Genomic DNA, 26,782 nt, shown 5'->3' on the forward strand with positions numbered 1-26,782 from the left:
TATCTGTAGTCGAGAAAGCAGACGTATCAAACAGTTCTGCGGGTGTCCGGAATCGTTCTTTCGCATTCAGAAGAGAGAGACGGATTCATCAGAAGCCATGAGAAGTAGAATCTGTGCCCGCGTGAAGAACGATCGCCAGTTGCGAGAGTGACGGGCCGGCGGAACAACGCTTCTTCCACAGCCTCCCAAAACGGCGTGCTGGGGCTCACCAGGACTGCTGCCAAGAAGGCTGGGGCCCGAGGCGTCAAAGTCAGCGCCATCTTCCCGTAAGTTTTCAGTGATTACTCGGTATTTGGTGCACTTTAACAATCTGCTGTAGTGGTTGCATCGTCACACCCATGCTCCAGTCGGCCGAATATGGGCTCGGTATCCGGGTCCGGCCGGGTGACCCCACCTACCCGGACATAGCCCTGCGTCGAGACGGGCAGCCCAAATAAGTAGCTCGGCTGATTGCCTTCCTTCTGAGGGACGAATCCTTGTACATATATGGGGCGGACAATAGCATCGACGGTGGTTGAAGATGTTGATAGTCACGCACCTCAGCAAGAAAGCGTCGGAGACTCGGGGTTCCGGATGTACTCAGGGGTTTTTGAAGTTGCGTCACGAGGCCAATGTGACATGAATCCTTCAAGCATAGCAACGGTATTTTTGCTGTTGTGATGGTATCGGGTGTCTGCTGTTCGTTCTCATTGTGGTGAAGCTACTCGGGCATGCTGCAACTGCGCCTTGACGAAAGGAAATCTCTCTGCCAGGTCAATGTAGGTCCTATTCCTAACTACTGTTATGAGCATTGCTCACTTCCCTTACAAGGGCCCTTAGGCGCTCATCGCTTTCGTACCGCTTGAAAGCTCCCTGTCTCCATTCTTCCCAGTCTTCTTCCACCCCAAAGACCACAAGGATGGCCTTGGCTAACGGCAGAGCATAAGCCCACTCAGCTTCAAGCCCAAGGCCCCAGAAGAACCTCCGAACCTTCTCGTCCCCTGTATACTTGGCTAGCCGTGCGCTCTTGTCGCGCAAGGCAACGCTCAGGGCAGCATCCTTGGCACTAAGTGAGACTTGGCCATTGCACAGAGCTCCCATGTCGGCCGACACGAGGGATAATGCAAACGCCTCTCTTCGCGGAACGATGCGGGCCATCTGCCAGTCGATGATGCCCGTGATGTTCAGGTCGTCGTCGACCAGCAGGTGATCACCCTTATCATCGACATGCTTCAGAAAAAAGACACGCTCAGGTTCGGATAGCTGGGCTGCGTTTTCCTTTAGAAACTGGTAGACCAGGTATGCTTCAACAGGGAATTGGGGATACAGTTGACCATCCGCAATCAGAGTCAGATGCTGTTCGGCCCACGCTGAGTAATATTCCTCTGACGTGTCGAACGGTCCCCAGGGATTCAGGCACACGAATCTGTCGCTGGCGGTGGCGGAAATCGAAGGTCGGTCTTCAGGAGATAAGACGAGTAGAGATCCCGCTTGCTGGAACTCGTGCTTCTCCAGCTCGACGAAAATTGCGGCAAGTCCATCCCAGACCTTGGACGCGTCACCCTGACCATTCCACGGCGTGCCTGGCAACTCTTCCATGAGGAGGAAGCAGACTCCCACGCCATGATCGGTTCCTTGGGACCGGGATTCCAAACGAGAACGCTCTCGGGGCTGGCACTGCGGTGGTCTCAAGGAACTTCAGAGTTGCGTACTCGCTGCGGATCAGGTATTCGGCGAGAGACACAGGCAGGCCGACCGCAAAGCCTGTAACCCGAGGCACTCGCATAAGCCATGAAGGAGATCCGTCGTCAAACCGTATACGGACGTGGTAGTTGGCGCAACCGGTGAGGGCACCCTGCCCAATAATCTTGGTGGGGTACTCCAATACACAGGGTTTTCCACCGTTCAGGTTTGAAGCGAGTTGACACGCTGCGCTTTCGTTGATCTGGGCACGAAGGAGGCTGATCTCTGACAGCATCAGGTCGTTGTAGGCGGCGTCATCGAGGTCCTTCACATGAGACTGCTGTCAGCATGCACTCTCTCTTCCTGTTGCTTGTCACCCGTGAAGCTCTTACCCTAGTCTTGCATTTGTGGAAGCCCCTCGATAGATGAACACCGCAGAAGTGTCTGCTACACATGTCACACCCGGCGCCGACTGCACGTGCGCTCGGTCTTTGGCACTCGGATACGGAGCAGTTGAAGAATCTTGGTGCCATTTTGTGATGCGAAACGGTCCTGTTGGTCGACAAGATGATCCAACAGAGCGCGATGCCTTAAAAAGTCGTACCTAGCCTGAAGTCGGAGAGAGGAAACACAACACTTGTGCATGGTGGCCCCGCGCCGCTCCAGTGACGGCTGGTTTCACCAAAAGTCTGCCAACTGCACTGATAATGCATGCAACGGTTTGCGCTGTGGTTGCCATTGGCTGGCTGGCTGCTCTGCCAATCCCTTGCGTTCGATCACACACCAGTCACTCGACGCCAACAAATCCAGTCTCAGTGTTGACCTCAGATGAACTGGCCTTGACCTGCTTTCATTGGTTATACGTAGCACCAGCAACAGACTGAAGATGTGCAATTGATGCGGTCCCTCGATTGATTGGCTACTCGCCCATGTTGTCTGCCCAGGAAGCACGACCTGCTGATTTTTTTGATTTATTTGCCTCTTTTTCCTTTCCACAAAGCCCTACAGTCATGCACTAAGTGTCTCTAACAAGGGTTCTGTGTATAAACGTTGTGTCATAAAGCGTAGGAACGGCTGTAATAACTATAGTAGTTGATAGAATATGCTAAAAACGCTTATTCAGGCTGTCTGTGTTGCCATACGCTTACCTATAAAACCTTATTGCAAAGGCTGGCTGCTAGACCTCGCACACATTTTCATGGCACAGTCAAGTCGTACTCGAAGTCTCTATTCCTATTGATAGTCAGAAGGGTCAACGAGGGCTACCAGCATACTTGCGTCTCGACGACTCCACCATGTGCGGGTATTCTACCATCACGACAACCTACAAGGACTGTATTACCCACAACAAAAAGCCAAACGAGTATCCGATTGACGAAAGATGCGATGACCCGAAGGCGGGCACGGCGCTGAGCCCGCACTTCAAGCTCAGTACGACTCGACGTTACCAATTCTCACCTTACTTCAGAAGGCTCTGCAGATCATGAACAACCCCCTTGAGAAGAATCGTACTTGTACGCCCAGCACCGGTTGATGATGTCCTTGGCAGGGTTGTTTTCATCCAGTTCAGGCCACTGACCGGCGATCAACCTCCTGTGGACCTCCTCTAGTGGCACGTCTTTCTCTGAGCCATAAGGGACCTTCCACTCGACGATCTCGTAGATGGCGGAGCCGAGGGCGAATCTCTCGCGGTGGATGGTGCCGACGCGGACGTCCTTTCGCACCTAGGCGTTGGCCTGGGGTCCGGGCGGTGTATAACGGCTCTCGGCACCCCACCAGTCGTGGTCATAGTCCTCAAAGAGCGACGAGGTGCCAAAGTCGCAGAGCTTGAGGCGCCAGCCGTCGAAAAGGAGGGCGTTGAGGGTCGGGATGTCGCTCCAACCGACGTTACGCGAGTGCACATGCGCGAGGCCTTGGGCGAACTGGGTTGCCAACCACAGCCGGATCCGCTCCGCCGGGGGGAGTGACGGGTTGTCGTACAGATACTGGCGCAAGCTGCTGCCGGGAGCACGCTCTAGGCGCAGGGCCCAGGCTTTCGGCTCCGGGCCAGCTCCCTCCAGGACGGCCACCTCGAGGCTGACGCAGTCGAGGATACGGTCGTGCTTCCTTAGGGCGTCGTAGATGGCCGCCTCTCTACGGACCATCGCGTCCGCCTCCTCCGCGGGTCGTACCGGGCCAAGTGGCTCGCTGCCCTTGGACCAGACTGCCCAGCCTTTCAGGACTGTGGATGTGTCTTTAGCATGACCAGGTTCAGCGTCGGTGTCGACCGCGTAGATGACGCTGCTGGGCGTGTGGGCTAGGACCTGGATGCAACCTTCTTTGATCAACAAGGGAGCCATGAATGTAGTGTGTAGTATAAATGAGTTGGTGTTCCTAGGGATCGATCATGCATGCGTCAATGAGACTGTGAATGACGGATCAGTCTGATTAGCTCAGCATAGCTGACTAGGTACTCTGCTCACTCAGTGGCTTGGAGGGTGGGCGAGTGTGGCTTTCTCCTCTACACATTTCCGTGTTCATGGGATCGACGTGTGCCGCTAATGGAACGAGAAGACGATGGTTGTTTTGGCGGTACTAGTAAAGCGAGTATTGATACCTTGCTTCCGGGACGTGTGGAGTGAAAGCGGTTCAAGACACTTTTTATCGGTGCAGCTTTTCGTCATCGCCAAAAGGCACAAGTTTCCCGAGGCAAGACCTTTATGCTGGCCGGACGCACCCTGCCCTTGGTTCTTAGGTGGAGAGGGGGTAAGCGAGGTGTCGGGATTCGACTTGTATGAGCTGTCTGGGGAGGTCTAAGGTAATTGTGTCAAGCTTAGAAACCATCTCGGTTTCGTAAGATGACAATGAGAAAAGTGCATGAGATTATGAAAGACCGATCAGACGTGAAGAAGGAGATCAGAACCTGACAGGAAGAAACCTGGCCTCGTGCCCGCCGTCGAAGTCAGTTCGCAAACGTGGAATTCGTTCTCCAGTAATGTAGGGTTGTTACCGGCCGTCTGCTGTCAGAATCGTTCGGTGAAGTGTTACAATGATGTAAGTATCTCTTGACAGAGACCGGTAACTTTTCTGTCGTGTCAACAATGAATTCACTAGGAGTGAATCAAAATGCTGGTCATGACGGGGTCTTCATTCTCGAGGAAATATCCGGACCTTCAGCCGCTAGGGGTAATCATCTTCTCCGTTGACTCGCCTGGTGTTCATAGCAGAGTGCCAAAGGCAGCTGTTGCGTTCACATCGTCACCAAAGTCGACCCCCAATGCCGATACCGTCGTGGTTTCTACCACTTACCTCTGATCTGCTCGGTCGCCAACCAAGTCCCGGCAAGCCACCTCATTTCGCTCTCCCGCCAAGGACAGGACATACCGAGGCCCGTCGTCGGTTTCCGTTCGTCCAGGGGCTCGACACTAGATATCCGGTTTTTCACTATTCCAGCCTAAACTACATTTAGATCATTATGCTTTGAGGGCTACCAGGTCAGATAAATAGTGACCATTGTATCAATGGTCAGTAAACCACGGAACCTACAATCTACACATTGACGTGAAATCTGACGGGTCACTGCTGTTCAGGCTGTGAGGGCAAACATTACACCCACCCCCCCTAACTTGAAATATGATCAGTTGGAAGCCTGCTAAGTGGAGGAAGTCTCACTCATGGAACTGGTGAAGGAAAGACCCCCCAAAGGGCGACGGAGGGCGGTCTGCAGCTTGCCGGCTTCAAGCTTGCTGGCCGACCTGCGGGGTAGATACCATCATTCACTTCCAGCATCGCCCTTTCGTCACAGCCTCTCCGAGCGGCGACCATTCCGGAATTCCTAGCCAACCGTGGCGCCCCAACGAAGCTAGAGACATATGTCGAGCTTGGCCAATGTCTTGTGTGCGGCAATGGCTGATGCGGGCAAAGCTTAGTCGACGTTTGATTCGGTAAGGGAAAACGATGAATACCGGCGTCGTAGAATTTGTTCCGTCTGCGGGGTAACCGTGTCATTGTGGTCTTTGACGGATTGCCTCCTCCGCGTTATCCGCCAGTTGCATCTTGGAGTGAGTATCGCTGCCGCGCTCCGATCGAGCATCGTAGTCTTGGAGTGCATAGTGTTGAAAACCATCATCTTCGCAACTGTTGAGGCTTCGAGGCCAAGAACGAAAAGATCACACAAATAGAGTAATTTGGTTATCAAAGACGGTCGCCAGAGTTTGGTAACTTCAACAACCAATGGGAATATTCCAGAGCATCATTCAGCCATTGCCCCATTCTCTCGATACAACGAACAAAAGTCCCGGTCAACGGATAAGCACAAGCAGCTGCACACTTCGTACTTATCCTTCACCCATGCAAGGTGTCACTCAATTCCCATATTAGGGGCTGTCCCGGACTGTGTTCCAACTGACAAACATCAGTCTGCTGCTGCCGTCGCGGACGTGAACTGGTTGAGATGGCTCGACACCCTTGTCTACGGTGCACCGATGACAACGAGGTGACGGACTTGACGGATACACCTTGCGGATAACGTTGGCAAGTGACCGTTAATCCGTATGGATCCCCCCATATCCGGTCACCAAACGAACCATTTCCCCGCACCCCACGGTTCTCGAGTCTGGGGTTTGTCTGGGGTAGCAGTGGGCGGCGGGGGAAGAGCCCACCCATTCGAGTCCCAGCCTTCTCCGTGGTGGATCATTAACAGCCAGATATATCTTTGGGCCGATTTCTTGTCTGGTAAGTTTCAAGAGTCGTCGTCCAGCAAACCCAAAAGCAACAACATCATCTCCCATCTCTGCTTCCCTCGCCCTTCCCGAAGTAACAGGCTTTACCGCTGCCATTGCCCTTTGGTTGTTCTGTCCTCGTCCACAGACGACGACGACGACGACGACGACGACGATACTTCGCGATGGCTACTCAACGGCGCTCCGTCGACAAGCACGAGGTTGAGGTCCTCGGGAATCGCGCTTCGACAGAGGCCCATCTCGAGAAGGTGCCAGAGGCCATCGACGTGAATGGCTTCCGCGTGTTTGGACTCAGCCCTGAGGATGCCGACTTCTATACCAACTACCCGCCAGAAAAGCGGAAGAAGGTGTTTCACAAGGTAGTTCCCCACCTGACGCTGTGAAAGGGGTGGCGGTTCAACTGACTCGTTGCGAAAGGTTGACGTCCGTCTCATCCCGATGCTGGCTCTCCTCTACCTGATCTGCCACATTGACCGCGCCAACATCGGCAATGCCAAGATCGAGGGCATGGTGGAGGACCTGGGCATGACGGGCGTGCAGTACAACACCGTCCTGTCCATCTGTGAGTAAAACCCGAACATGATGAGATGCCTTGCGTGGCGGCAAATATCGAGAAGGGATGATGGCTGACCTCGAGGTGTGATGCAGTCTTCGTCCCTTACGTCCTGTTTGAAGTGCCCAGCAACATCGTCCTGAAGAAGTTCAAGCGTCCCTCGCATTACCTCGGCGGCCTTACCCTCGCTTGGGGTATCGTCATGACGTGCACGGGCTTGGTGCGAAACTTTGCGGGCTTGATGGTCACGCGTGTGCTTCTCGGAACCTTTGAGTAAGTCTCCCTTGCGAAGGCGTATAGTAAGGATGGGGTATAGGATGAATGAACGGCTGGCTCCCCGACCCCAAGAAAGGAAGGCCAAAGGCACTCGAGTGAGACCGGTTGCCGAGCGGAGTCGGGCCCGAGGAAGTGGGTCCGCTCCGCGTGGGCATTCGGAAAGCCGGCGCCGTGTCTTCCCGGACGGGCGACACCACCACGACCATTTCACCACCATCTATAGACCAAAAGCGCTGACACTTGAATCTCAAGGGCCGGATTCTTCCCCGGTGCCATCTACCTGACGTCCTTCTGGTACGAGCCTAAGGACCTGTCGACCCGAATCTCGTACTTTTACTGCGCGAGCGCCATGTCCGGCGCCTTCTCCGGCCTCCTCGCCGCGGGCATCGCCGAGATGGATGGCGTCTCAGGGCTCGAGGGTTGGAGATGGATTTTCATCCTAGAGTTCGTCCCCCCCCCCCCCCCCCCCCCCCCTTTTGCAAAAAAATACAGCGTGTTTATCGCGGCAAAAATAAAATGCTAACGGACACCCAGGGGCCTTGCAACGATCGCCATCGGTGCCGCCTGCTTCTTCTTCCTCGTCGACACGCCGGCCCTCTCGAAGCGGTGGCTCGAGCCCGAGGAGATCCGGTACCTGGAGCTCTCCATCTTCATCAAGCAGGGCGGCGGCTCGCGCGAGGAGAGCGGCGCCGGCGGGCGCGTCAACTGGAGGGACCTCAGGATGAACCTGACCAACTGGCGGATCTACGTGCAGGCGTACTTCCTCGTGTGCCAGTCGGCGCTGTCGTACGGCATCAAGTTCACGCTGCCGACCATCACCAAGGCCATGGGCTTCGCCAACACGCAGGCGCAGCTCCTCTCGGCGCCCCCCTACGTCGCGGCCGCCATCTCGGCCATCTCCTTCGCCAAGGTCTCGGACCGCTTCTTCTGGCGCATGCCGTTCCTGGTGACGCCGCTCGGCATCGTCGCCATCGCGTACTCCATCATTCTGTCGCTTAACGGCGAGCTCGAGGCCAAGAAGGGCGTGGCGTACTTCGCCGTCGTGCTCGCCGTCATCGGCATCTACCCCATCCAGGCGGCGGCGGCCTCGTGGAACGCCAACAACATCGCGCCGGCCTCGAGGCGGGCCATCGGCATCGCGCTCATGAACTGCGTCGGCAACGTCGGCGGCATCGTCGGCAGCTTCATGTACCTGGAGAAGGAGAAGCCCAAGTACCACACTGGCTTCGGCCTCAGCTTGGCGTTCGGAGGCAGCGGGCTGATCGTCGCGCTGCTGCTCGAGTGGAGCTACAAGGTGGCCAACGCGCGCAAGGCGCGGATGGCCGACGAGGCCAAGGCCAAGTACACTGAGGAGGAGCTGTTCAACATGGGAGACCGGTCGCCGCTGTTCACGTATGTGCTTTGAGTCTTTTTGAGTTCTGGTTGACGCGCGGGCGGGCGGAAGGGAGCCTGCATTGCATTGCATGGCATGCGTAAGGGATCAGGGGACAGGGGGGCTTAGATGATTACTCATCCCATGCAGACTTTCAATGCAATATCTGACAGATTCATCCAACGTAATTCGTCCGACTGAGTGACTCTTCTGCTGCATGTCATGTTGACAACCCTGTACTTGCTGACGGCATCCTCGGACCAGCGAAGGAGGGGGGGGGGGGAAGAGGTTGGATTATGGAGTAGTTGTCACCAATCAGAGCAAAGAAGCAGCAGCTGAGCTTGTAAATCGAGGAAACATAACCGATCCTCTAGAGACTCGGCGCAACTCCTCTTGACAAAGCCGCAGATCCTGTTCTCGTATGGTTTATGTGAGCTGACGCCGGCAGGATTTAATTCTGGGGCGTAACGAGGGGGAGGATGCTGAACCCAATCCCCGCGCGAGTTTGAGTCATAAAAGATGACATGATTTCAAAGCAGTCAACTCACCCGAACGCGCGGGGAGCCTATTTCAAACAACTTATAGCCAGGTCGTGAGCACCTCTTTTCCACTCACTCCACATACCGCTTCATCTCGACCACCCATCACACCCAACAACAAACATGACTCTCCCGACTCTCAAGGAAAACCAGTTCACCCACAGCGGCGACAAGACCACGTTCTACTGGTCCGCCGGCCCTTCGCAGGGACCCCTCGTCATCCTGGTCCACGGATGGCCCGCCAACGGCGAGACGTGGAAGCCCCAGCTGCTCGCCCTTGCGGCCCTCGGCTTCCGGGTCGTCGCCCCGGACAACCGCGGCTACGGACGGTCCAGCGTGCCCAAGGGCCCCGAAGCCTACGCCATCAAACATCACGTATCGGACCTGCTCGCGCTCCTCGCCCACCTCGGCCGCGATAAGGCCGTCTGGATCGGCCACGACTGGGGCGCGGGCCTCGTCTGGGGCCTTGCTGCCATGTACCCGGAGAAGTGCGTCGGCGTGTGCTGCCTGTCCGTGCCGTACCGTGCGATCGAGCTCGGCCTTGAGGTCGCCACATCCCTCACGAACCGCGAGGTGTACCCCGAGGACCAGTATCCGCTCGCCCAGTGGGACTACATGGGGTTCCACATCGAGCAGCCCGAGGCCGCCGCCGCGCAGCTGCGGGCCAACGTGCCAAACACAATCAAGCTGCTCTACCAGGCCGGCAGCCCCGCGGATTACGGCAAGCCGACGCCGTTCGCCTCGGTCCGCAAGGCGGGCGGGTGGTTCGGCGGCGCTCCGGAAGCCCCGGAGCTGCCGTTCGAGACGACCCTCTTCAAGGACGACAAGCCGGCGTTCGACCGGATGGTGGCCGAGTTCGAGCGCAACGGGTTCGAGGGCCCCAACGACTACTACCGCAACCACGGGGTCAACCGGGCCTACCTCCTGGAGCCGCCGAACGGGGCCCGCCTCCGGTTCCCGGTCCTGTTCGTCGAGTCGCGGTGGGACAGCGTCTGCGACACGGCCATCTCGAGGTTGAGCGAGCCCATGCGGGAGCTGTGCGATGACCTCACCGAGGTCAGCATCGAGGCGGGCCACTGGGTCGCGCTGGAGAAGCCCGCGGAGACGAACGCGGCGTTGGTGAGATGGTTTGCGACGAAGCTGCCGACATACTTCCCGGGGTACTGGAAGACGCCATTTGTGTCGACGAAGTAATGGATCGGGAGGAGGGAGGCCCCGTAATGTATTGTAGCAATCAACAGCGCGAAGAATTCAGTCTGGAGGTGATGTCATATTTGGGCTCATCCTCATTTGGCCAATCCGTCCGTACGTGTGTTTTTTGAGTCGATCTTAATCTTGACAAAGACGCAGAGGCAGATTAGGGCACCCCCGAGTTGGGTCTCTGTGGCTCAAGTTAGAACAGACATGTCTCTGCCTTGTTCCTGAAAGATATTCTGGAAGACAGTCAAGATTAAGACAAGGGCAACATGACGAGAGCTCAGGGAATATCGGAATCAAGGCGTCGCTTAAATGTCCATCAAACACGGATCGCCAGCCAGCAACCCTCGTGGCAAAAAAATAACAAAAAACTTCCCGAGTCAGGACCCGGTCTGTTCGACCTCATGTGGATACTTTCTGGATACGAAACAATGGCCATGATATCTTCTCATTGGGTTACATCCGTCCATGTGGGTTGAGGCCGGACAACTCCGTGGCCCCCGGAACGGCCGCCCTCATGGAGCACTTAATCTCGGTTCTCGTGGTCAACTTTCTCCCCGAGTTTCCACATTGAGCTGATCATTCAGCCTCAATAAGGGGGGGGGCCATACGCTTGCTGAACAATAATGATGGACAACTCCGTCCCTCTTGTCCAACGCTGACTGAGCCATGCTCCTTAAGCTACTTTATGACACTTGATGATTCAACCAGTGGCACAAACACACGCCGACACTTTCCAACTCATGTGTGTCGGTGAATCAAGATGACAGGACCGCAACCACAACGCGGCTGGGAACTCGAAGAGCGGATCATGCCGTCCGAGTTTGACCAGCAACGCCGAGATACATCAACAACTGATGGCCCAAAACAACCAATCAGCCCACACCAAGTCCGATGGCCCTTTGAAGACACGGGGCCGGACGACGATGGTATCAAGCAGCCATACCCCCCGCTCCCGCCGCCAGAGAGCCCGCCCGTCCAGCAGCAACAACAACAACAACAACAACAACACCATCAACCTCACCCGCCCGCGGGTCCGGAGCCAAGCCCGAAGCCAAGCCGCACCCGCCACGTTCTCCGCTACTGGGGCCTTGAGATCCTCACCGTCTTCGCCGCCGTCTGCCTGCTCGCCGCCATCGTTGCGCTGCTCGCTTACTACGACGGCCACTACATGCCCGAGTGGCCGTTCGAGATCAACCTCAACACGGCCATCGCCCTGCTCTCGACCTTCCTGCGCGCCGCCATCGTCGCCGCCGTCGCCGAGATCATCGGCCAGATCAAGTGGACCTGGTTCGCCGAGCAGACGCGGCCGCTGCAGCACCTCGAGGACTTCGACGCCGCCAGCCGCTCCGTCCTCGGGTCCATGAAGCTGCTGGCCGTCGTGTTATGGAACCTGGGCTTCTCGTCCGCCGGCTTCCTCGCCATCAGCGCCGCCGCCGTCACCATCGCCAGCCTGACCGTCGCCCCCGTCACGCAGCAGGCCGTCCGCGCCGAGGCCTGCTCCATGCTCCAGGACCACGTCCGCTCCGCCATCCCCGCCGCCCACTACGTCCCCGGGTCGTCGGCCTATTACCGCGTCGGCGCCGGCATGTACGAGATCGAGGTCGACATGAAGAGCGCCATGATCAAGGGCATCACGGACCCGGCCAGCCAGGACAGCAACGTCCAGGTGACCTGCCCCAGCGGGAACTGCTCGTGGCCCGACTGGGGCACCGGCGTCACCCACGCGAGCATCGGCGTATGCAGCCGCTGCATCGACACCACGAGCTTCGTCAGCCCGCCCAACGAAGGGGGCAACCTGACGTTGCCGGACAGCGGAGCCTTTATCAACGCCCTGGGAGGGAAGTACATGTGGATGGGCTACAGCAACCTGACCGCGTACAGCCGGCTCTTCGACGACGAGTTCGCAACCGCGTCCGCCGTCTCGCTCGCCAACTTCTCCACGCTCATGGTGTCCAGGTCCCCCTGCACGTCGGACGACTCGACGGAGGCTCTCAGGCTGACCTGTCCGCACCGCCTGTCGCAGTCCGACAACAGCTACTTTGCGGGCATCGGAGACTACATCGCCGCCTCGTGCGTCCTGTATCCGTGCTTGAAGGAGTACCGCGCCCGATACGAGGGCAACGTGCTGACGGAGGACGTCGTCCGGACCACACCCGCGGTGCCCAATCCCGCCGAGCAGATGTCCTCGGCGAACGCGTATCAATACTCGGCCTTCAGCAACTACACGGCCATACAGAACCCGTGCGTGCTCGACAACGGCACTTGGTACGACTCCAGCAACCGGAGCCAGGCAGCTCACGTCCCCGGCCGCACGTGGGCCAACTTCAGCACGCTGGACGAGGGCGCGGGCGACCCCCAGCCAGGAGACACCATCAGCAGCGTGCCCAACGCGTGCCTGTACAAGATGGACGGCACCTTCTTCTCGGCGCTGTCGAGGTTCCTCAGCGTGGACCTGCTGAGCGCATCGTGCCGCTACGACTCGATGCAGAGCGGCCACATCGACTGCCAGGACGCGTGGTGGCTCACGCCGCTGTGGGCCGACAACAACGCGACGACGGCCGGCCTGGCCGAGGCCATTGACAGCTTCGCGTGGGCCGTCACCAACAAGCTCCGCGAGACCGGCCTCGGCCCGGACGTGATGCGGGGCGCCGACGCCCTCCGCTCCCGGAACGCCGAGGTCCTCGGCGACGTCTGGGCGAGCACGACGTGCACCTTCTTCGACCGCAAGTACATCGCGCTGCCCGCCGTCCTGGTCGCCTTCTGCGCTTTCCTGCTCGGCTGGATCATCGTCACGAATCACACCGACCCGGAGCAGCCCGTCTGGAAGGGCAGCGTGCTGCCGCTGCTCTTCTTCGGCCTGCACAGCACCGTGGGCCCGGGTGCCGCGGGCAGGGGGGGAGGCGGCGGCGGCGGCGAGTCCAGGGACGCCGAGCGGCTGGCGAGGAACATGACCTTCTTCCGGGAGAACGGGCGCGGGGCGCCGGAGCTGAACCGGATCCAGCAGGAGTCCGGGCGGATGTGGGTGCGGTTCCACGGCGGGACGGATCCCGGGTTCCTGGACCTGGGGACGAAGGGGCGGAGGAGGAGGGATCCCGAGGCCGACGATGTGATGCTAGTGCGGGAGAGAGCGGTAAAGAGTTAGTTAACAAGCCGAGAAGAATCCAGTTTCACAGTCCTGCCGTCCAATGCTTTTATGACTCTCATAGAAGAAACGATCTTGTGATTGATTTAAAAGTCAATGTATAGTAAGACTTTGGAAACGAAGTGACGCTGATGAAACCGTGTAAATGAACTGGCGTGGAGACGAGGCGTGTCTGCCAACCCTTGGCGATTCTGGAAGAGAGAGATGCTGTGTTCAAACCAGGAGCCGTCTATTCTTCGAAGACAAGTTGGCACTATAAGCAACATTCTCTACAACTTTCCTAGGCCTGTATTGTTACCGTTCTCGAGGGAATCAAGACTGATCAAAGGCTCATCCACCGGACACGACACTCTACGTAGTTATTGGTTCTGGTTTCATTCACAAACCTGAGATCGAATTACTTTGACGCCCAAGTTACTGTCGTAAACATTTAGGAACATTGATTGTCGTGGCTTTACCTAATTGGTGTCAAGACACAGCATTGAGAACATTCCGATACCAATGTTACTCTGCTGAGCTCTCGCAGTAGTCTCCCCAAACAGTCTTAACATGTTTTTCTGCTGGTATGCATTTAGCTTGTCTACCGTTGAATTATCTACTCTTTCCTCTTCTTCTCATCATTCTCCCCGCTGTCTAGTTCGAAACAAACGGTCAGCGACGATGAGACAGCATGTGAAAGTAGAAATGCTGGAAGCAGAGATCGAGTGAAACCCATATTTGTCTTTCACGTCGCAGTCATTCGTACGGTATTCACTGATTCTCCCCTCCTCCGCCTTATCTCTCACACAAGCTCTCAGAAACCAAATTTTCCCATAAGAGATACTTTTCTAGATGGAAAATGACATCACCCTGTCTCATCCCAAGACAATCCCGCATGCATTCACTCAATGGGCGTGGACAGAGAGGAGGCCTGCCCGTCGAAGAGCATCCGAGACTTGTCTCGCAAAGATTCCAGTTGAAAACGGGAGCGTTGATGGTCTGGGATGACGTCGGGAGCTAGCGGGACCGACGAGATCGAAGATCTACGTCTTGACCGACGGTGCCTGAGACAACTCTAACGGAGAACAACGGGAAGACTGAGACACTCGCGCCGCAGTCCCTCACCTCTGGAGCTTCGGCAGATGGCTTTCCAGAACTAGTTCTACAACCAGAAAGTTAGCTCTAGAAACGGGACTAGACTGGTGGGAATGTGTCTCTGGAATCATTATCAACGTCCCTTGGCGACCCCATGAGTCTATCGCAGCTACGATCATGCCCATAATGGTCTACCAGCTGAAAGATTGGTATCCTCGATATCTCCAGATCTGGAGATGAGCCAGTCAACAGCCGACAAGATGAGGTTAAGACCGAGACCGATCACCACCCCGGGACCGCTTCCGTCAAACCTCCTCCGTTCCGGGTTTACTCTTATCAGTGAGATCACATGCTTCTCCATGAAGCTCACTCAGCAGGCTCCCGAACGATTCTTTTTCGTTATGTCAGGGATAGATAAGAACTCATAGCCAGCAGCAGCACCTCCAGTTTCCCATCCTCAACTCATTATAGTTCCCACCTTATCACTCAAAACCCCCGTATCACCATCACCCAGCATGTCTTCACTTTACCATCAAACGCGACCGGGGCTCTCAATTACCAAGGGCAGCAGGAGAAACTCCTGGTCCGCCGCCGCCGCCGCCACAGTCCTCGCCGGCCTCGCGGCGCAGTACTTCCTCGTCCCCGGGTCCGTCATCAAGACGGCGGGGACCCCCTCCGCCATCGAGCGGTGCCTGGACGACGTCTGTGCCGGCGCCTCGGATTGCGTGCAGTTTCCATCCAAGCAAGATGGCGCCGCCGACTCGGGCTCCTGGATGCGTCCGTTCAACCTCGGCCTGAGCTCCGTCCCCACGGCCATCGTCCGCCCCAGGAACGCGGGCGAGGTCGCGGGCGCCGTCAAGTGCGCAATGAAGCACAACTTTAAGGTCCAGGCCAAGGCCGGGGGCCACAGCTATGCGTGAGTTCGTATCCAGAGGAGGGGCGGGGGGGTTTAAACGGGATTGTTTGTTCATCTGCTGACTCTTCACGCAAGTAACCACGGTGAGACTCCTTCGTCGGTAAGCAACCTGATGCCGTCATGCTAATGATCCTTGTAGGTCTTGGGGGCCAGAATGGTGCCATCTCAGTAGACATGGAACACTTCCAGTATGCCCACGTCGATTCGGCAGGCTCGTCGTACAACGTTCGCGTAGGCGGCGGCACGAGGCTGGGTCGTATTGACGAGTCCCTGCAAGCCCACCAACGCGCAGTGCCTCATGGCATGTGCCCCGGCATTGGAATCGGGGGCCACGCCACCGTGGTACGTTTCTAACCTGGATCCAATGGCCTGATGGATCTTTCTGACGAGATGTAGGGCGGTATCGGACCAGCTTCTCGCATGTGGGGGACGACCCTCGATAGCGTCGAGGAAATGGAAGTCGTCACGGCCAATGGCACAATCGTCCGCGCCAGCACTAAAGAGAACCCGGACTTGTTCTTCGTATGTGATCCCAGGCCTTGGAGGCAACTGAAGCCCATGCTAACCCACGATTAAAAGGCCATGAGGGGAGCCGGCTCCGGATTCGGCATCGTCACCGAGTTCGTCATGAGAACCCACCCGGCACCCCCGGCCGTGCTGCACTTCACTCAAGACTTTGCGTATGGTAATCTCAAGGAGATGGTCGACGTCTTCCATGACTGGCAAACAGTCGTCGCCGATCCCGCTCTGGACCACCGCCTCGGCACGGAAATCGTCCTGACCCCTCAGGGCGCCCGCATCATGTCGACGTGGTACGGCGACGAGGCGGACCTCCGCCACACGGGTATCCTCGACCGACTCCCCGCAGACGGCTCTTTGAATTTCCGCCAGGAGAGTTGGGAAGGGTCCCTCGCTCTTCTCGCGGCGGAGGAGTCTATGCACCGGCCGGAGAAGCCCGGCAGACTCCACTCCCGAAGCCGGGGCCTCAGCCGCGGGGACCTGCTCTCCAGGGAGCACATCTCCGCCGCGTTCGACAAGCTCGAGCGAGGGCGCGATGTGACAGGCCCGTGGGCCATCAAGTTCCAAGCCGTCGGCGGTGCCGTATCAGAGGTGCCCGCAGCTGGCACGGCGTACGCCCACCGGGACGACGTTGTACTCTACCACTCGTTCGCGGCGGACGCCTCCAAGGATGTCCGCGACCTCTTGGACGAGTTCCACCGGACGCTGCTGAACATGGCCCCGGGGGCCTCTGGGACGTACCCGGGCTTCGCCGACCCAGAGCTCCGGGATCCGCAGCTGTCGTACTGGGGGCCGAATCTCGCGACCCTCGAGGAGATCAAGGGAAGCTGGGACCCCGAGGATGTTTTCCACAACCCCCAGAGTGTTGTTCCCAGGGCTTGGTAAAAATCTGCTGTAGACTGGTTGACTAGATTGCCACCGCAGCCAAAAGGGTCGATTGACACGCTCTCCATGCAGGTCAATGAGAGCACTTGTAAGACGGCCGAGAGCAACGGTGTATTCAGACCTGAGAGTTGACAACTTTGCGAAACCACACATCAAATCAGATAGCGGGAATGCAATTCATAATGTCCGAAGTCAGATACGGTTGTTTGTTTGTCAACCGTCATTGGGCGGTTGTTTCGCGAGTATTGGCTGCGCATCATAACCTTGTACTCGCCACCGACCACGCCACGCCGCCTAGGCATGCTCTGGCCTCACCCCTTTGCCAGCATGATTTCTAATACCGTCATTCGAAAGAGCACCATTGCTGGCTGGTCGGCACACTGCCGACAGATTCACCCCTGCCTGGACCACCGGAGACCTTTGTCTTGGTGTGTGTGTGTGTGTGCGTGAGAGAGAGTGTGTGTGTCCAGGGCGGTTCCTTTTGGCGTTGGCGAGAACACCCGTGTCTGTTGATCCTCTAAGACGTCGCGGAGAGGCGATCCGGACGACGGGATGGAGACGATCCCTACGCTCGAAAGCAAAGACGAGCGACCCCCCTCCCCCCCCTACTCCCCCCTTGAGGTCGCAGGTGACAGCTTGGCGGTCCACTCGGGCTGGGCAGACGGGGTCTACTCTAAACCAACCATCAGAATTCTCTCTCGCGCGAAATTGGAATTTTCGAGATGCCCGTCAGTGGCGAGTCGACAGGATTATCAGAGGACTTTAAGGGTGTGCGTTATATCAAGCCGTCCTATATAATGGCAGATTAACAGGCGGAAGCTGGTTGCGTAGGAGCCGTCATCCTCATATGATGGGCATACCCCTCCGTTGTCATCCCCCCCAGCCCCCTGGTCACAGCAAGTGAAGAAGACATGCGTTTAACTGGCATGCCAGGTAAGAGGTATCGAATTCCAGTTCCAACCGTTTCTTTTGCTGCTGCTGCAGGGGACGGGTGGTCTGCTTGTTCTGGCCGAACCCACCCGGCTTTTGGCATGCGGGCTTGCAAGCGCGGCACCAGATCTAGGCTCTTCCATCGACTGGGGGGGGGGACTCTGGCGGCCACGACGGTTGAGACGGGGGCGGCAGGCAAAGTGCGAGGAGGGAGGGGGGGCGGGAACCCTCGATGATAATGCGCCCGTTCTTGTTTGGTGACCACGAAGGTCCGAACTCCGGGTCGAATCATCCCGAGTAAATGAGGCTCGATGGGGTGTGCCACCAGTGAGTGGCATGCCGGCGATGGGACTGGCCAAGGTCTCAACGGCCGGTAGACTCTGGGGTGCGTCGTCAATCTCGTACGAACTCGTTGATTTCCCCTAGAGGTCTGTCTCTACATCAGTTGTGTCTCTCGCTGTTATACACGCATACACACACATTTACGATAGATAAACACACCTACCAGGGGATGGAGGGGGGGGGCTGGAATGCTCAATACAAGGGCCCACTACCAAAGCGCCATGATTTATCAAGAGTAAGAGTCACACACGTCAGAGAGAGAGAAAGCATTATATATCGGCGGTGAATATAGCAGCCAAAAAGGGCAAAGGCCCGACTCGAACCATGATGTTCATGACGGGACTGGACTGCGCGCTGTGGTCTGTGAATGCGCAAGAGGACAAGATGAGAGAGGAATTTGCCACTGGGTACGCTACATGTACAGAGCACAGCCAGCCACATCCGGCGTGCTGGGACCAAGGGAGATGTGAGTCGGTCCATGGGGACGTGTTGTATACATGAGGTGTCTATGGTTGGTTCACTGCTGAATCCAGAGGCAGGCAGATCTCAACGGCTGTGGCGCGTCTGAAGTGCAGCAGTCACAGCAGTAATATCACTAACAGCAGCAGCATCGCGTACGGGGTTATTACGACCCCGGAGCACGGATACACCGCGCTGTAAATGCTCCATAGGTGATGACTGTGCTTGCTCCGTCCATCTCAGGCCTCTGGAAAGGTCGAAAGGCGCTAAGCATACCTGAAAGGTAGCCAGGATGTAGAGGTACCTTGCCTACCTACCTACCTTACCCAAGTAGGACCGCATGCAAACAGAGGCAAGTCCGAGTTGGGCATGGCAGGGGAGGTGCCGAAACGCACACTACCTACCTATCTACCTACGTGCAAGAGAGAGTGGACACAAGAATGGACACAAGAATGGACACAAGAATGGACACAAGAATGGACACCAGAAAGAACAACAAGGCCGCTGAGCCCAGTCAGTAAGAAGGTAGCATACACCCCCAACCCTTCATCTCCATCTCCCTCTCCTTCTCCAGCGGCAGCCATACCCGTTGGGCCAGAAGCAGCAGGAGGAGGCAGCCGCAGGAGTCAGTCAATCTCTGCCTGCTGACTTTGACTTCTGGAACCCAAATTGCCGGCGTCCAGGAAAAGACTCCTCCCCATGGACGACTGGCCATTTGCCTCCCCACCGCTGAATCGTCCAAGCCGTTGTCTCAGAAGCTTCCATTCATGCTCTCGATGCATGTGCCTGTCATGTCTGTCATGCCTGCTCCCCCCCCCCCCGACTTCGTCTTGTCGCCGCGCACAGACGCTCGAATGGAGCCCGAGGGCTTGCGGACCGACGCCAGGGATGCAGGGGTCAGACACGCCATCCCATCGGGTAACTAGGTATGACTCTGTCCATCCCATCCCATCCCATCCCATCCCATCTCGTCCCGTTGACTGGTTTGTCTTGAGCTTGTTTGCCTATCAGGGGAAGGGGGAGCCCTTGGAAGCCTTGGAGCATCTCCAGTCAGTCAGTGGACGAGGGACGGCTGGACGTGATGAGCATAGGTAGGTCGACGAGGGCGCAGAAAGCGGGTTGAAGTTGGAAAAGAGATGACGGGCGGTGGGGGCTAAAGGGGAAAGGAAAGAAAGTAAGACAAGGAAGGGCAAGGGGGGGTGGGGGGAGGAGGATGAGGGAGGCGGCGTCAAAAGTCGAAAGTGGGTACAGGTATGCACTGCAGATACGTACCTGGGAGACCTCGTGCGATACGTACTCTACACTCTATGCTCCGGCTAGTGAGGGCCTGGGAAGGTAGGTGGGTAGGAAAGTAGGTAGGTAGGGAATGCAAGTCCACCCTATGTACCTAGGAAGGTACTTTTGGATGGAAGGGAGGGAGGGAAGGAGGCAGGGAGGTATCCATCGTACACATCTTCTTCCCAGACGAACTCCTCCCAGAAAGGGCCAAAGCACAGTGACTCGCAGCAGCATCGACGGGGGTTCCATGATCCAAAAGAGGGAATGATGTGAGGGCATCTTCCTCGCAGCCTGTCGATTGCGCCAGAGCAACGGCAACGGCAACGCCAAAGGGAGAAGGGGTCCGCAACGGGGGAACGCAACGGGGCAAGGCAAGGGGGAAAATGTTTCCGAGCCATGATCAGGACTGATCAAAGAAGTGGTCCATGGCTCATGGATGGATCATGGATGTGAAGGGACGGATGACACGACCAACAGCGAGTAGACAGGTGCAGTGGACGAGGATGAGTGAGCTGCGACGGATACGTGGAGTCTGTGACGGGGTCAGTCGTCCCAGTGCTGCTGCTGCTGCTGGCTGGCTGGCTGGCTGGTTGGCTGGCTAAACACGACACATGCCTACTACCTCAACGTGAGGTAAGGTAGGTAGGTGTTTGTAGGTGTTCGTAGGTAGATGGGTGCTCTGCACAAGGCGACCGACCCAGGGATGATGGAGAATTATCCTCAACTCCCATGAGCAGAAAAGGGCCACTCACTGCGCAAGTACAGGTAGACAGACACACGAAAAGACAGACGGACAGACGGAAGGACAGACAGACATACCCAAAAAAATTCAAAAATTCACAAAATCACAAAATCACCAACGCAACTCGGCGCCGAGACCATGTCGATGTCTCTATGTAGGCCCTACTACCATCTGATCGTCTTCACAGTACAGAGTGCTCACCTCAAGCATTCCATTCCCAACCGAACCCATCCCATCCCATCCCCGTCCCATGCCGCCCCCCCCCCCCCCCTGCGACTAGACTGCGGGCCAGTTTCCCATCCCATCCCCATCTGGCTTCCAGGGTCTCGTCCCTGCCACTAGAGCCCAGACTCTCCATGCTCCGGCACGGGTTCTGGGTGGAAAGAGAAATCTACCTCGAAAGGTACCCTGCTTTACCTACCAACCCTCCCTCTCCTCTCCTAACCCCCCTCCATCACAATTACACACACATAAGGGAGGTATCTTACTTAAGGTAGCTAGGTACCTGGACACCACTTGCCCTTAGATCCGGCTCTGGATCACCCAACACGACATCAAACTTTATATCACTTGCTTCTCCGATACCTGCCCTCGATTCTACATCAGTAGCTTACTTCTCTCGCATCTTGGTCCGCTCCCGTCGCCATTGACAGTCGTATTCTCTTCCCGCCAAGATCGACAATGATCCAGCATCGCATACCATCCTCAGCCTTCTCCCACGGCTCCCGCGCCAGCTCCAGATACTGCGGCGACTTCTCCTTCAATCCGCAACCGGATTATTACCTAGCCCCAAGATCAGAACCAGAAATGTCTTACTTATATGCGCCCCCACATGGCAGCCCGTTCACGATGCAGCAGCAGCAGCAGCAGCAGCAGCAGCTGTCATCGCCGCCGCCACAACAACAGCAACAGCAACAGCAACAACAGCGCCAGCAGCAACAGCAACAACAACAGCGACAACAACAGCGACAGCAAATACAATCGCAGCAACAATCTCAACAGCAGTATGTGTTTTATCCCCATGCGGGAATATCTTCTTTTCGCTATATGCAGTATACTGACAAAGCAACGCAGTTTTCAAACACCTCGCAGTGGCATTAGTTTGGCCGTCACCCAGGGACCCACGTGCGCTAAAGTTGCCACTGGCAAAGAAAAGGGTGAGTGATTAATCACACACTCGGACTCGTCTCCGGGACACCCTCTGACCCTCACTCTCACCCAGCCGCATCTTGTAAACTGACACTGGCGGTTATTCAGATCGCAAACCGATCGACCCGCCTCCCATTCTTGAACTCGTTATCAACACGAGAAACTTTGACCGCAGCTTCTACGGTAATCCTCAGCACTGCCTTGTCGGTACGTTTTCCTCCAAGTCCTTCCAGATGCCTCACGACACGTGCGCTGACTTTATTCTTTTTTTTCCCCTTTTTCCTTCCAGACCCTTCCTGGTTTCTATACGCGTCATTGATCAACGCACAAGAAGACAGCAGGCAAGACCCCGAGATGACCAGGAAAGCGCTGGTCGGCTCCACGTGTTCATCACTACAAAAGTACAAGGACCCCGATCACCAGGACGCAGGCTACTTTGTGTTTGGAGACCTTTCGGTTCGTTTTGAAGGATGCTACAAGCTGCAGTTCTATCTGTACAAAATGCACGGAACCGAGATGGTTATGTGCGCCTCGGCCACTACCGAGGCGTTCCAAGTTCACACGCAAAGGACGTTCCCAGGCATGGCCGAGTCAACGTTCCTCACGCGCTACCTCAGCGAGCAGGGATGTCGACTACGTCTTCGGAAAGATTCCCGCATGGCCTCGAACAGGAAGCGCCAGCTCACGTACGGAATAGAGGCAGAACACGCCCGTTCTTTCGCCCCCGGCCCGTCATTGAAGCGCCGCCGTGGAAATGATGGGTTGGCTGCGACAGTCGACAACGACGGTCTCGAGACACAGGAACAGGTACAGGCACAGACACAGGCACAGGCAATAGTGGGAGGAGGAGGAGCACATCTTCAACCACAGACGGAGCCGCAGGCAGAGGTCGAATGGTGGCGCACATGGGAGCCCGTGGTCTGAAAACCAGGCAAGGAAAAGAGAGATGAAAGAGAGAGAGATGGAAGTTGGAGCATGGGGGGGGGGGTGCGTATAGATATGGGGTGTCGGATGCAAATCCAGGGTACGTACCTACACTCTGAAGAGTGATGGAGGCTGCAGGTACCTGTCATGTTATGCCACCATGAGTACTCTGTACCTACCTACATAGTATACCTAGCCAAAAAAAAAAACCAGTTCCCAGCACTGGCTTATTGCAGTGTAATCTGTAATTGTCATCTTAAGCATTTTTTACGCACTGGCTCGGCTAACCCCGAGCATCCCTACCTGTACACAAGCAGCAGGGCCAGGCAATCAACGTGAGCAGGGTGAGCAGGGTGGGCTACACTACACGAACACACGTAAGTTCTTTGTAAGTCAAAGCGAGCATCCGTGCGCCGTGCTTGTCGTCTGTTGTTGTCTCGACGTACCTAAGGTACCTAGGTAGGGACGGATACGTTGGCGGGTGTGGCTCATCTGACAGCTGTCACTGATCCCGGCTCTGGGCTTTGACCTCTGCCATGGTATGTCTCCCCTCTCCCTAGACGCTCCTCTCCTCTACCTCCCCCCCCATCCACAACGAATGGACACGGCGTTCTTGCCTTACAGCGAGTGGCACTCTGTACTCTGTACTTGCGCTGCGCAAAACATTGCAATGTTTCCTGCTCTGTCCAAGGCAGAGCAGGCACGGCAAGACAGGGTGTCACAGTCCGGAAGGAGCCGTACGGGGCCATACGGAGCACATGCCCGCTCTTTCCAGGTTCGTACTGGCGTCCCTACCTCTGTTACTCCGTACGAGGGGGGGTCCCTTTGTTGCTCTGCTCTTTCCTTTCCTACCTACCTGAGGTATCTATCTACTTTAGGCAGGGAGAGTGCCCCTACCTATCAGCAGGGTCTCGGCTCCTTTCTCCCCTTTCCCTGCTTGAACTTGAAGAATACCTAATCGGGCATCAAGAGGCAAGTGCAGGCAGAAAGAGTCATTGAGGTGTTGGGAGTTTTGTCGACGACAGCAGGAGACTTTTCCTCTCCCCCACCCTCTCTTTTTCCCACGCTGCCTACCACCTAAGCTTCCTTACCTAGGTACGTTACCTGCATACCTGGCTACATCAGAGAGAGGTAGGTATTGGTATAGGGTTTCAGTTTAAACATGACACAGGCAAGTGGGAGATGTCGCTCGATAACGTCCTCGTGCCGTGTTCTTGCGTGGGCAGCGCAGCAGCTTCAACCGAGAAAGGTACGTACTCCCAATGCTGTGGGGTCCTCCCTGCCGTTTGGCCGGTTCCGTTGGTTCATTCTCCCGCCGTTCGGTCTGTGTTGCTCCTTCCCACACCCACCACGCCCTGCCCGCCCATCCCCCCGAGTGTCGAGGCACTCATGTACCCATGTATCCATGTGCCTCCTTTCCTTCACCCGCATCCCGTCCCGTGCCAGGTCACACATTGCATGTCTTGACTCTCTCTCCAACACAATCCCATTCATTCACTTATTCAAAGGAGCACAATTGCATTCATTCCTCGACGCGGCATCGGCTTCACCCTCCTCTTTCAACCCTCTTCCCGCCAGCCCTCCACCTCATCCCGCCGGCTTCCTCCTGTTCGACCTCGCTCCATCAGATCAGCCCAGTCAGTCTCCGCCCTCCGCCCGCCCCGATTCACCTCGAGTCCTCGACCGGCTCCTCATTTACCTCGACGCTTCTTGCCGATTCATGCCCGTTTGGATCGCGGTTCGTCAAAGCGTACTTGCATGCTGCCACAGTCCAGCCGGAGAGCTGCTCGACAACGAATGTTGCTTGGACGCATACCGCGGCAATATCCGACTTGGTCCCTTTGGGCGATGGCCCCCGTGCTCATGACCGAGTGTGCGCCCGCTCTGGCCTTAGTCTTTGGTTGGCGGGGGTCTCGATTGGTTGCCATTTCGTCTCTCGTCATCATTAACGTTATTGCCATTGTCGACATGGCCAATTCGGCCCTCGCTGCAAAGATTTAGACTTCTAGGGCTCTCTCTGGCTGTTCCGTCTTCTGGACGTCTGCCTCATGGGCGCCACCAACGGCTACCTCCCGGATCGGCGGATGACGCATGGCGGTGGCGGAGATTCCGCCTCCTTGGCACGGGAGTACGGGAGAACTGACTGTCACCCTCTATCATGACCTGTTCTTGGCTACCGCCCTCAGCATCAACGCCGGACAGTAAAAGTCGACCGCCAGGCGGAAACATAATCACACGACGACGGGACTCCCCCAATCTTTTCAGCAGTCACTCGGGCCCGATATGCACCCCTTCAAACAACCGCCGCAAGGCTGTGCCGTCTCGAAGAACTCCTGAATGGGCATGCCCACTAAGAGGCCCTGTAAATGGCCCCCCCATCCTGATCAGGGTTGCGCCGCACCAAAGTCCGAGGGGGAGGAGGAGGAGAATCTATCTCTGGCTGCTGCACGACCGACAGGTCTGCTACGGCCTCCAAAGCCAGCATTGTGTGAGCTAACGTTTCGCCTTTCTCAAATCCCACCCTTGCTATCTAGGCCGGGTCGCCTTCCGGAAGAAGGGCCGTTGCACACAACTCTAAACCATTTCGACTCCTCGAGGCTGTCTCCGGACCCTCCCCCTGCATGCATGGCTATCTTTCTCCACCGTTGGTGGGATGGTATGGCATCATCCCCCGGATTTCCCACCTGCTCCTGTTTATGCAACACCTTGTCGACAACTTCATCGCCATTCTTTCTGGAATAATGCGAAACGCCCCTGCAGCGATTCAAGGACCTCCAAGACCAGACTCCCTGCTAACGCAGACCATGCCCAGTGGAGACGCAGAACGAGCTGGTTGGCCTAGACCTACCTATCCTCCTCGGCCAAAAGTTCCCGTTAAGGCTTCTTCGGCGCTGGAGTACGGGTACCTGCGTTGAAGATGATTGGAGATGAAGCATGGCCTGGGAGTACTCTTCGTCTTGACATGAGGCGGAGGAGAAGCCGACCAGCAACGATCAAGTGGGTATGACACCATATTGGCATCCATGTGAGTCTGACGCCTCTGTTCTCTCCACAACGACGTCAAAAATAGGAACAGTGCGGCCGCTGCTGTGTCTTGTTTGCGGCCTTTGGTCTGCTCGGGGCGTTTTCTGGAATTTAGCTCCCTGAGATGCTCCTTTCAGCGCCCCACTCATGAAGAGTAGAGGGATGGATGTCGCAAAGCCGTTTGTCGAACTGGTCATACTGCGGCCGGTCATAACATACACGGCATTAATGCGGGAAATGGTCAGCTTCATGGCCGTCCATCATGCATTTTTGACAGCCACGACGACACGACGACATGACGACACGACGACACGACGAAGATGCACCTTTGTAAAAAAGAACACCCCACAGGCTTATCTCAGCCCGCCCACAACCCACCCAACCCGCTGTGACTTTCCCTTCCAACGGGCGGCTGCACCGAAGTGGACATTGTGCCAGAGTCATATCCGAGTGACGACTCGGCATGCGTTAGCCTCCGGCTGCCGAGAATTCGAACTTGACTGTTCGCGGCCTGTCCCTCTCTCCTTCTAGCCACTTGGCTGTGTGTGCTGAGGGTATCCGGCGCCGGTCCCCGCGATGCCACCGAATTCCAACCCGAGTCGAACTTGCTGCCCTGCGAACACCGTTGGAGCATGCATGACTGGCTGTGGAGAAGAATGGCCGAGACAGCCAGACGCTGAACCTGCCAATCCCTGACGGCTGTTCCAATCAAGCTCACTTCCTCTCCTTGCCATTTGGGATCCAGAGTAAGCGGATAGCCACCAACATTGTTTACAAGAGTCGAGTGCCCAACGACTCCGCACCATTACGGAGAAGTGTGAACAACGGAATTTTGAGGTGAGTCAAGATTTCAATAGCCCCAACCTTATTCGGACGACTCTGCGCTATGGGGTAAAGGCTACGAAGTCCATGTAAACAAAGGACATCGCAAACCCGTCTACTATCCATCAAACAGACCACATACAATAGCGAGTGGTGGTTCGTTTGCGCGAGGCAAGGCTTCCCTGGCAAACTCAATCTCGTTTCGAGGGTTTCCGCCTAGGCGATTCGACGTTTGGTCCCTACAGGCTGACAC

At 56.6% G+C, this 26,782-nt stretch overlaps 12 protein-coding genes across 12 annotated transcripts; 9 read left to right on the plus strand and 3 right to left on the minus strand.

The window, feature by feature from the left end:
• Positions 1 to 771: 771 nt before the first annotated feature.
• On the minus strand, positions 772 to 2,195 carry CDEST_09047 (Putative protein kinase-like domain superfamily, AN1-like Zinc finger; the record flags this gene model as incomplete). Its single annotated transcript, XM_062925206.1, has 3 exons — positions 772 to 1,569; positions 1,622 to 1,987; positions 2,055 to 2,195. The coding sequence occupies 3 exons, from the start codon at positions 2,193 to 2,195 to the stop codon at positions 772 to 774; spliced, it is 1,305 nt and encodes a 434-aa protein (XP_062781257.1).
• A 1,128-nt stretch (positions 2,196 to 3,323) lies between these two features.
• On the minus strand, positions 3,324 to 5,256 carry CDEST_09048 (Putative protein kinase). The gene is made up of 2 exons (XM_062925207.1): positions 4,125 to 5,256; positions 3,324 to 4,066 (listed from the first exon to the last, which is right to left on the minus strand). The coding sequence occupies exon 2, from the start codon at positions 3,999 to 4,001 to the stop codon at positions 3,387 to 3,389; it is 615 nt and encodes a 204-aa protein (XP_062781258.1). The 5' UTR covers positions 4,002 to 4,066; positions 4,125 to 5,256; the 3' UTR covers positions 3,324 to 3,386.
• A 513-nt stretch (positions 5,257 to 5,769) lies between these two features.
• Positions 5,770 to 8,663, plus strand: CDEST_09049 (Putative major facilitator superfamily, MFS transporter superfamily). Its single transcript, XM_062925208.1, has 5 exons — positions 5,770 to 6,742; positions 6,801 to 6,945; positions 7,032 to 7,209; positions 7,465 to 7,656; positions 7,747 to 8,663. The coding sequence occupies exons 1-5, from the start codon at positions 6,548 to 6,550 to the stop codon at positions 8,615 to 8,617; spliced, it is 1,581 nt and encodes a 526-aa protein (XP_062781259.1). The 5' UTR covers positions 5,770 to 6,547; the 3' UTR covers positions 8,618 to 8,663.
• Positions 8,664 to 8,872: 209 nt separating this feature from the next.
• CDEST_09050 (Putative alpha/beta hydrolase-1, epoxide hydrolase) lies at positions 8,873 to 10,558 on the plus strand. The gene has a single exon (XM_062925209.1). The coding sequence runs from the start codon at positions 9,247 to 9,249 to the stop codon at positions 10,315 to 10,317; it is 1,071 nt and encodes a 356-aa protein (XP_062781260.1). The 5' UTR covers positions 8,873 to 9,246; the 3' UTR covers positions 10,318 to 10,558.
• Positions 10,559 to 10,845: 287 nt separating this feature from the next.
• On the plus strand, positions 10,846 to 13,465 carry CDEST_09051 (uncharacterized protein; the record flags this gene model as incomplete). The annotated part of the gene is made up of 1 exon (XM_062925210.1): positions 10,846 to 13,465. Exon 1 carries the CDS (start codon positions 11,084 to 11,086, stop codon positions 13,463 to 13,465), a length of 2,382 nt encoding a protein of 793 aa, XP_062781261.1. The 5' UTR covers positions 10,846 to 11,083.
• A 1,370-nt stretch (positions 13,466 to 14,835) lies between these two features.
• Positions 14,836 to 15,482, plus strand: CDEST_09052 (Putative oxygen oxidoreductase covalent FAD-binding, FAD-binding, type PCMH, subdomain 1). The gene has a single exon (XM_062925211.1). The coding sequence runs from the start codon at positions 15,055 to 15,057 to the stop codon at positions 15,457 to 15,459; it is 405 nt and encodes a 134-aa protein (XP_062781262.1). The 5' UTR covers positions 14,836 to 15,054; the 3' UTR covers positions 15,460 to 15,482.
• Positions 15,483 to 15,487: 5 nt separating this feature from the next.
• On the plus strand, positions 15,488 to 16,033 carry CDEST_09053 (Putative FAD-binding domain, PCMH-type, FAD-binding, type PCMH, subdomain 2). The gene is made up of 2 exons (XM_062925212.1): positions 15,488 to 15,797; positions 15,852 to 16,033. Exons 1-2 carry the CDS (start codon positions 15,576 to 15,578, stop codon positions 16,029 to 16,031), a joined length of 402 nt encoding a protein of 133 aa, XP_062781263.1. The 5' UTR covers positions 15,488 to 15,575; the 3' UTR covers positions 16,032 to 16,033.
• A 1-nt stretch (position 16,034) lies between these two features.
• Positions 16,035 to 17,477, plus strand: CDEST_09054 (Putative berberine/berberine, FAD-binding, type PCMH, subdomain 2). The gene has a single exon (XM_062925213.1). The coding sequence runs from the start codon at positions 16,038 to 16,040 to the stop codon at positions 16,857 to 16,859; it is 822 nt and encodes a 273-aa protein (XP_062781264.1). The 5' UTR covers positions 16,035 to 16,037; the 3' UTR covers positions 16,860 to 17,477.
• Positions 17,478 to 17,479: 2 nt separating this feature from the next.
• On the minus strand, positions 17,480 to 18,081 carry CDEST_09055 (uncharacterized protein; the record flags this gene model as incomplete). The annotated part of the gene is made up of 1 exon (XM_062925214.1): positions 17,480 to 18,081. The coding sequence occupies one exon, from the start codon at positions 18,079 to 18,081 to the stop codon at positions 17,665 to 17,667; it is 417 nt and encodes a 138-aa protein (XP_062781265.1). The 3' UTR covers positions 17,480 to 17,664.
• A 985-nt stretch (positions 18,082 to 19,066) lies between these two features.
• CDEST_09056 (uncharacterized protein) lies at positions 19,067 to 19,516 on the plus strand (the record flags this gene model as incomplete). Its single annotated transcript, XM_062925215.1, is given in 2 exon segments — positions 19,067 to 19,107; positions 19,120 to 19,516. The coding sequence occupies 2 exon segments, from the start codon at positions 19,067 to 19,069 to the stop codon at positions 19,514 to 19,516; spliced, it is 438 nt and encodes a 145-aa protein (XP_062781266.1).
• A 1,704-nt stretch (positions 19,517 to 21,220) lies between these two features.
• Positions 21,221 to 22,714, plus strand: CDEST_09057 (Putative velvet factor). Its single transcript, XM_062925216.1, has 4 exons — positions 21,221 to 21,614; positions 21,685 to 21,767; positions 21,868 to 21,966; positions 22,049 to 22,714. The coding sequence occupies exons 1-4, from the start codon at positions 21,292 to 21,294 to the stop codon at positions 22,681 to 22,683; spliced, it is 1,140 nt and encodes a 379-aa protein (XP_062781267.1). The 5' UTR covers positions 21,221 to 21,291; the 3' UTR covers positions 22,684 to 22,714.
• Positions 22,715 to 25,512: 2,798 nt separating this feature from the next.
• On the plus strand, positions 25,513 to 26,238 carry CDEST_09058 (uncharacterized protein; the record flags this gene model as incomplete). Its single annotated transcript, XM_062925217.1, has 1 exon — positions 25,513 to 26,238. Exon 1 carries the CDS (start codon positions 25,855 to 25,857, stop codon positions 26,236 to 26,238), a length of 384 nt encoding a protein of 127 aa, XP_062781268.1. The 5' UTR covers positions 25,513 to 25,854.
• Between the last annotated feature and the right edge of the window lie 544 nt (positions 26,239 to 26,782).

The sequence above is a fragment of the Colletotrichum destructivum genome, chromosome 5, assembly GCF_034447905.1.
Source record: "Colletotrichum destructivum chromosome 5, complete sequence".
Classification (NCBI taxonomy): domain Eukaryota; kingdom Fungi; phylum Ascomycota; class Sordariomycetes; order Glomerellales; family Glomerellaceae; genus Colletotrichum; species Colletotrichum destructivum.

What these genes read in the sequence shown, in the direction of transcription:
- CDEST_09048 (XM_062925207.1), bottom strand. Translation starts at nt 4,001, where the DNA reads ATGGCTCCCTTGTTGATCAAAGAAGGTTGCATCCAGGTCCTAGCCCAC.
- CDEST_09049 (XM_062925208.1), top strand. Translation starts at nt 6,548, where the DNA reads ATGGCTACTCAACGGCGCTCCGTCGACAAGCACGAGGTTGAGGTCCTC. An exon ending in CAACACCGTCCTGTCCATCT is followed by an intron (nt 6,946 to 7,031) that starts GTGAGTAAAACC and finishes GGTGTGATGCAG; the next exon opens with TCTTCGTCCCTTACGTCCTG. An exon ending in GTGCTTCTCGGAACCTTTGA is followed by an intron (nt 7,210 to 7,464) that starts GTAAGTCTCCCT and finishes TTGAATCTCAAG; the next exon opens with GGCCGGATTCTTCCCCGGTG.
- CDEST_09050 (XM_062925209.1), top strand. Translation starts at nt 9,247, where the DNA reads ATGACTCTCCCGACTCTCAAGGAAAACCAGTTCACCCACAGCGGCGAC.
- CDEST_09052 (XM_062925211.1), top strand. Translation starts at nt 15,055, where the DNA reads ATGTCTTCACTTTACCATCAAACGCGACCGGGGCTCTCAATTACCAAG.
- CDEST_09053 (XM_062925212.1), top strand. Translation starts at nt 15,576, where the DNA reads ATGCTAATGATCCTTGTAGGTCTTGGGGGCCAGAATGGTGCCATCTCA. An exon ending in TCGGGGGCCACGCCACCGTG is followed by an intron (nt 15,798 to 15,851) that starts GTACGTTTCTAA and finishes GACGAGATGTAG; the next exon opens with GGCGGTATCGGACCAGCTTC.
- CDEST_09054 (XM_062925213.1), top strand. Translation starts at nt 16,038, where the DNA reads ATGAGGGGAGCCGGCTCCGGATTCGGCATCGTCACCGAGTTCGTCATG.
- CDEST_09057 (XM_062925216.1), top strand. Translation starts at nt 21,292, where the DNA reads ATGATCCAGCATCGCATACCATCCTCAGCCTTCTCCCACGGCTCCCGC. An exon ending in CAGCAACAATCTCAACAGCA is followed by an intron (nt 21,615 to 21,684) that starts GTATGTGTTTTA and finishes AAAGCAACGCAG; the next exon opens with TTTTCAAACACCTCGCAGTG. An exon ending in TCCTCAGCACTGCCTTGTCG is followed by an intron (nt 21,967 to 22,048) that starts GTACGTTTTCCT and finishes TTTTCCTTCCAG; the next exon opens with ACCCTTCCTGGTTTCTATAC.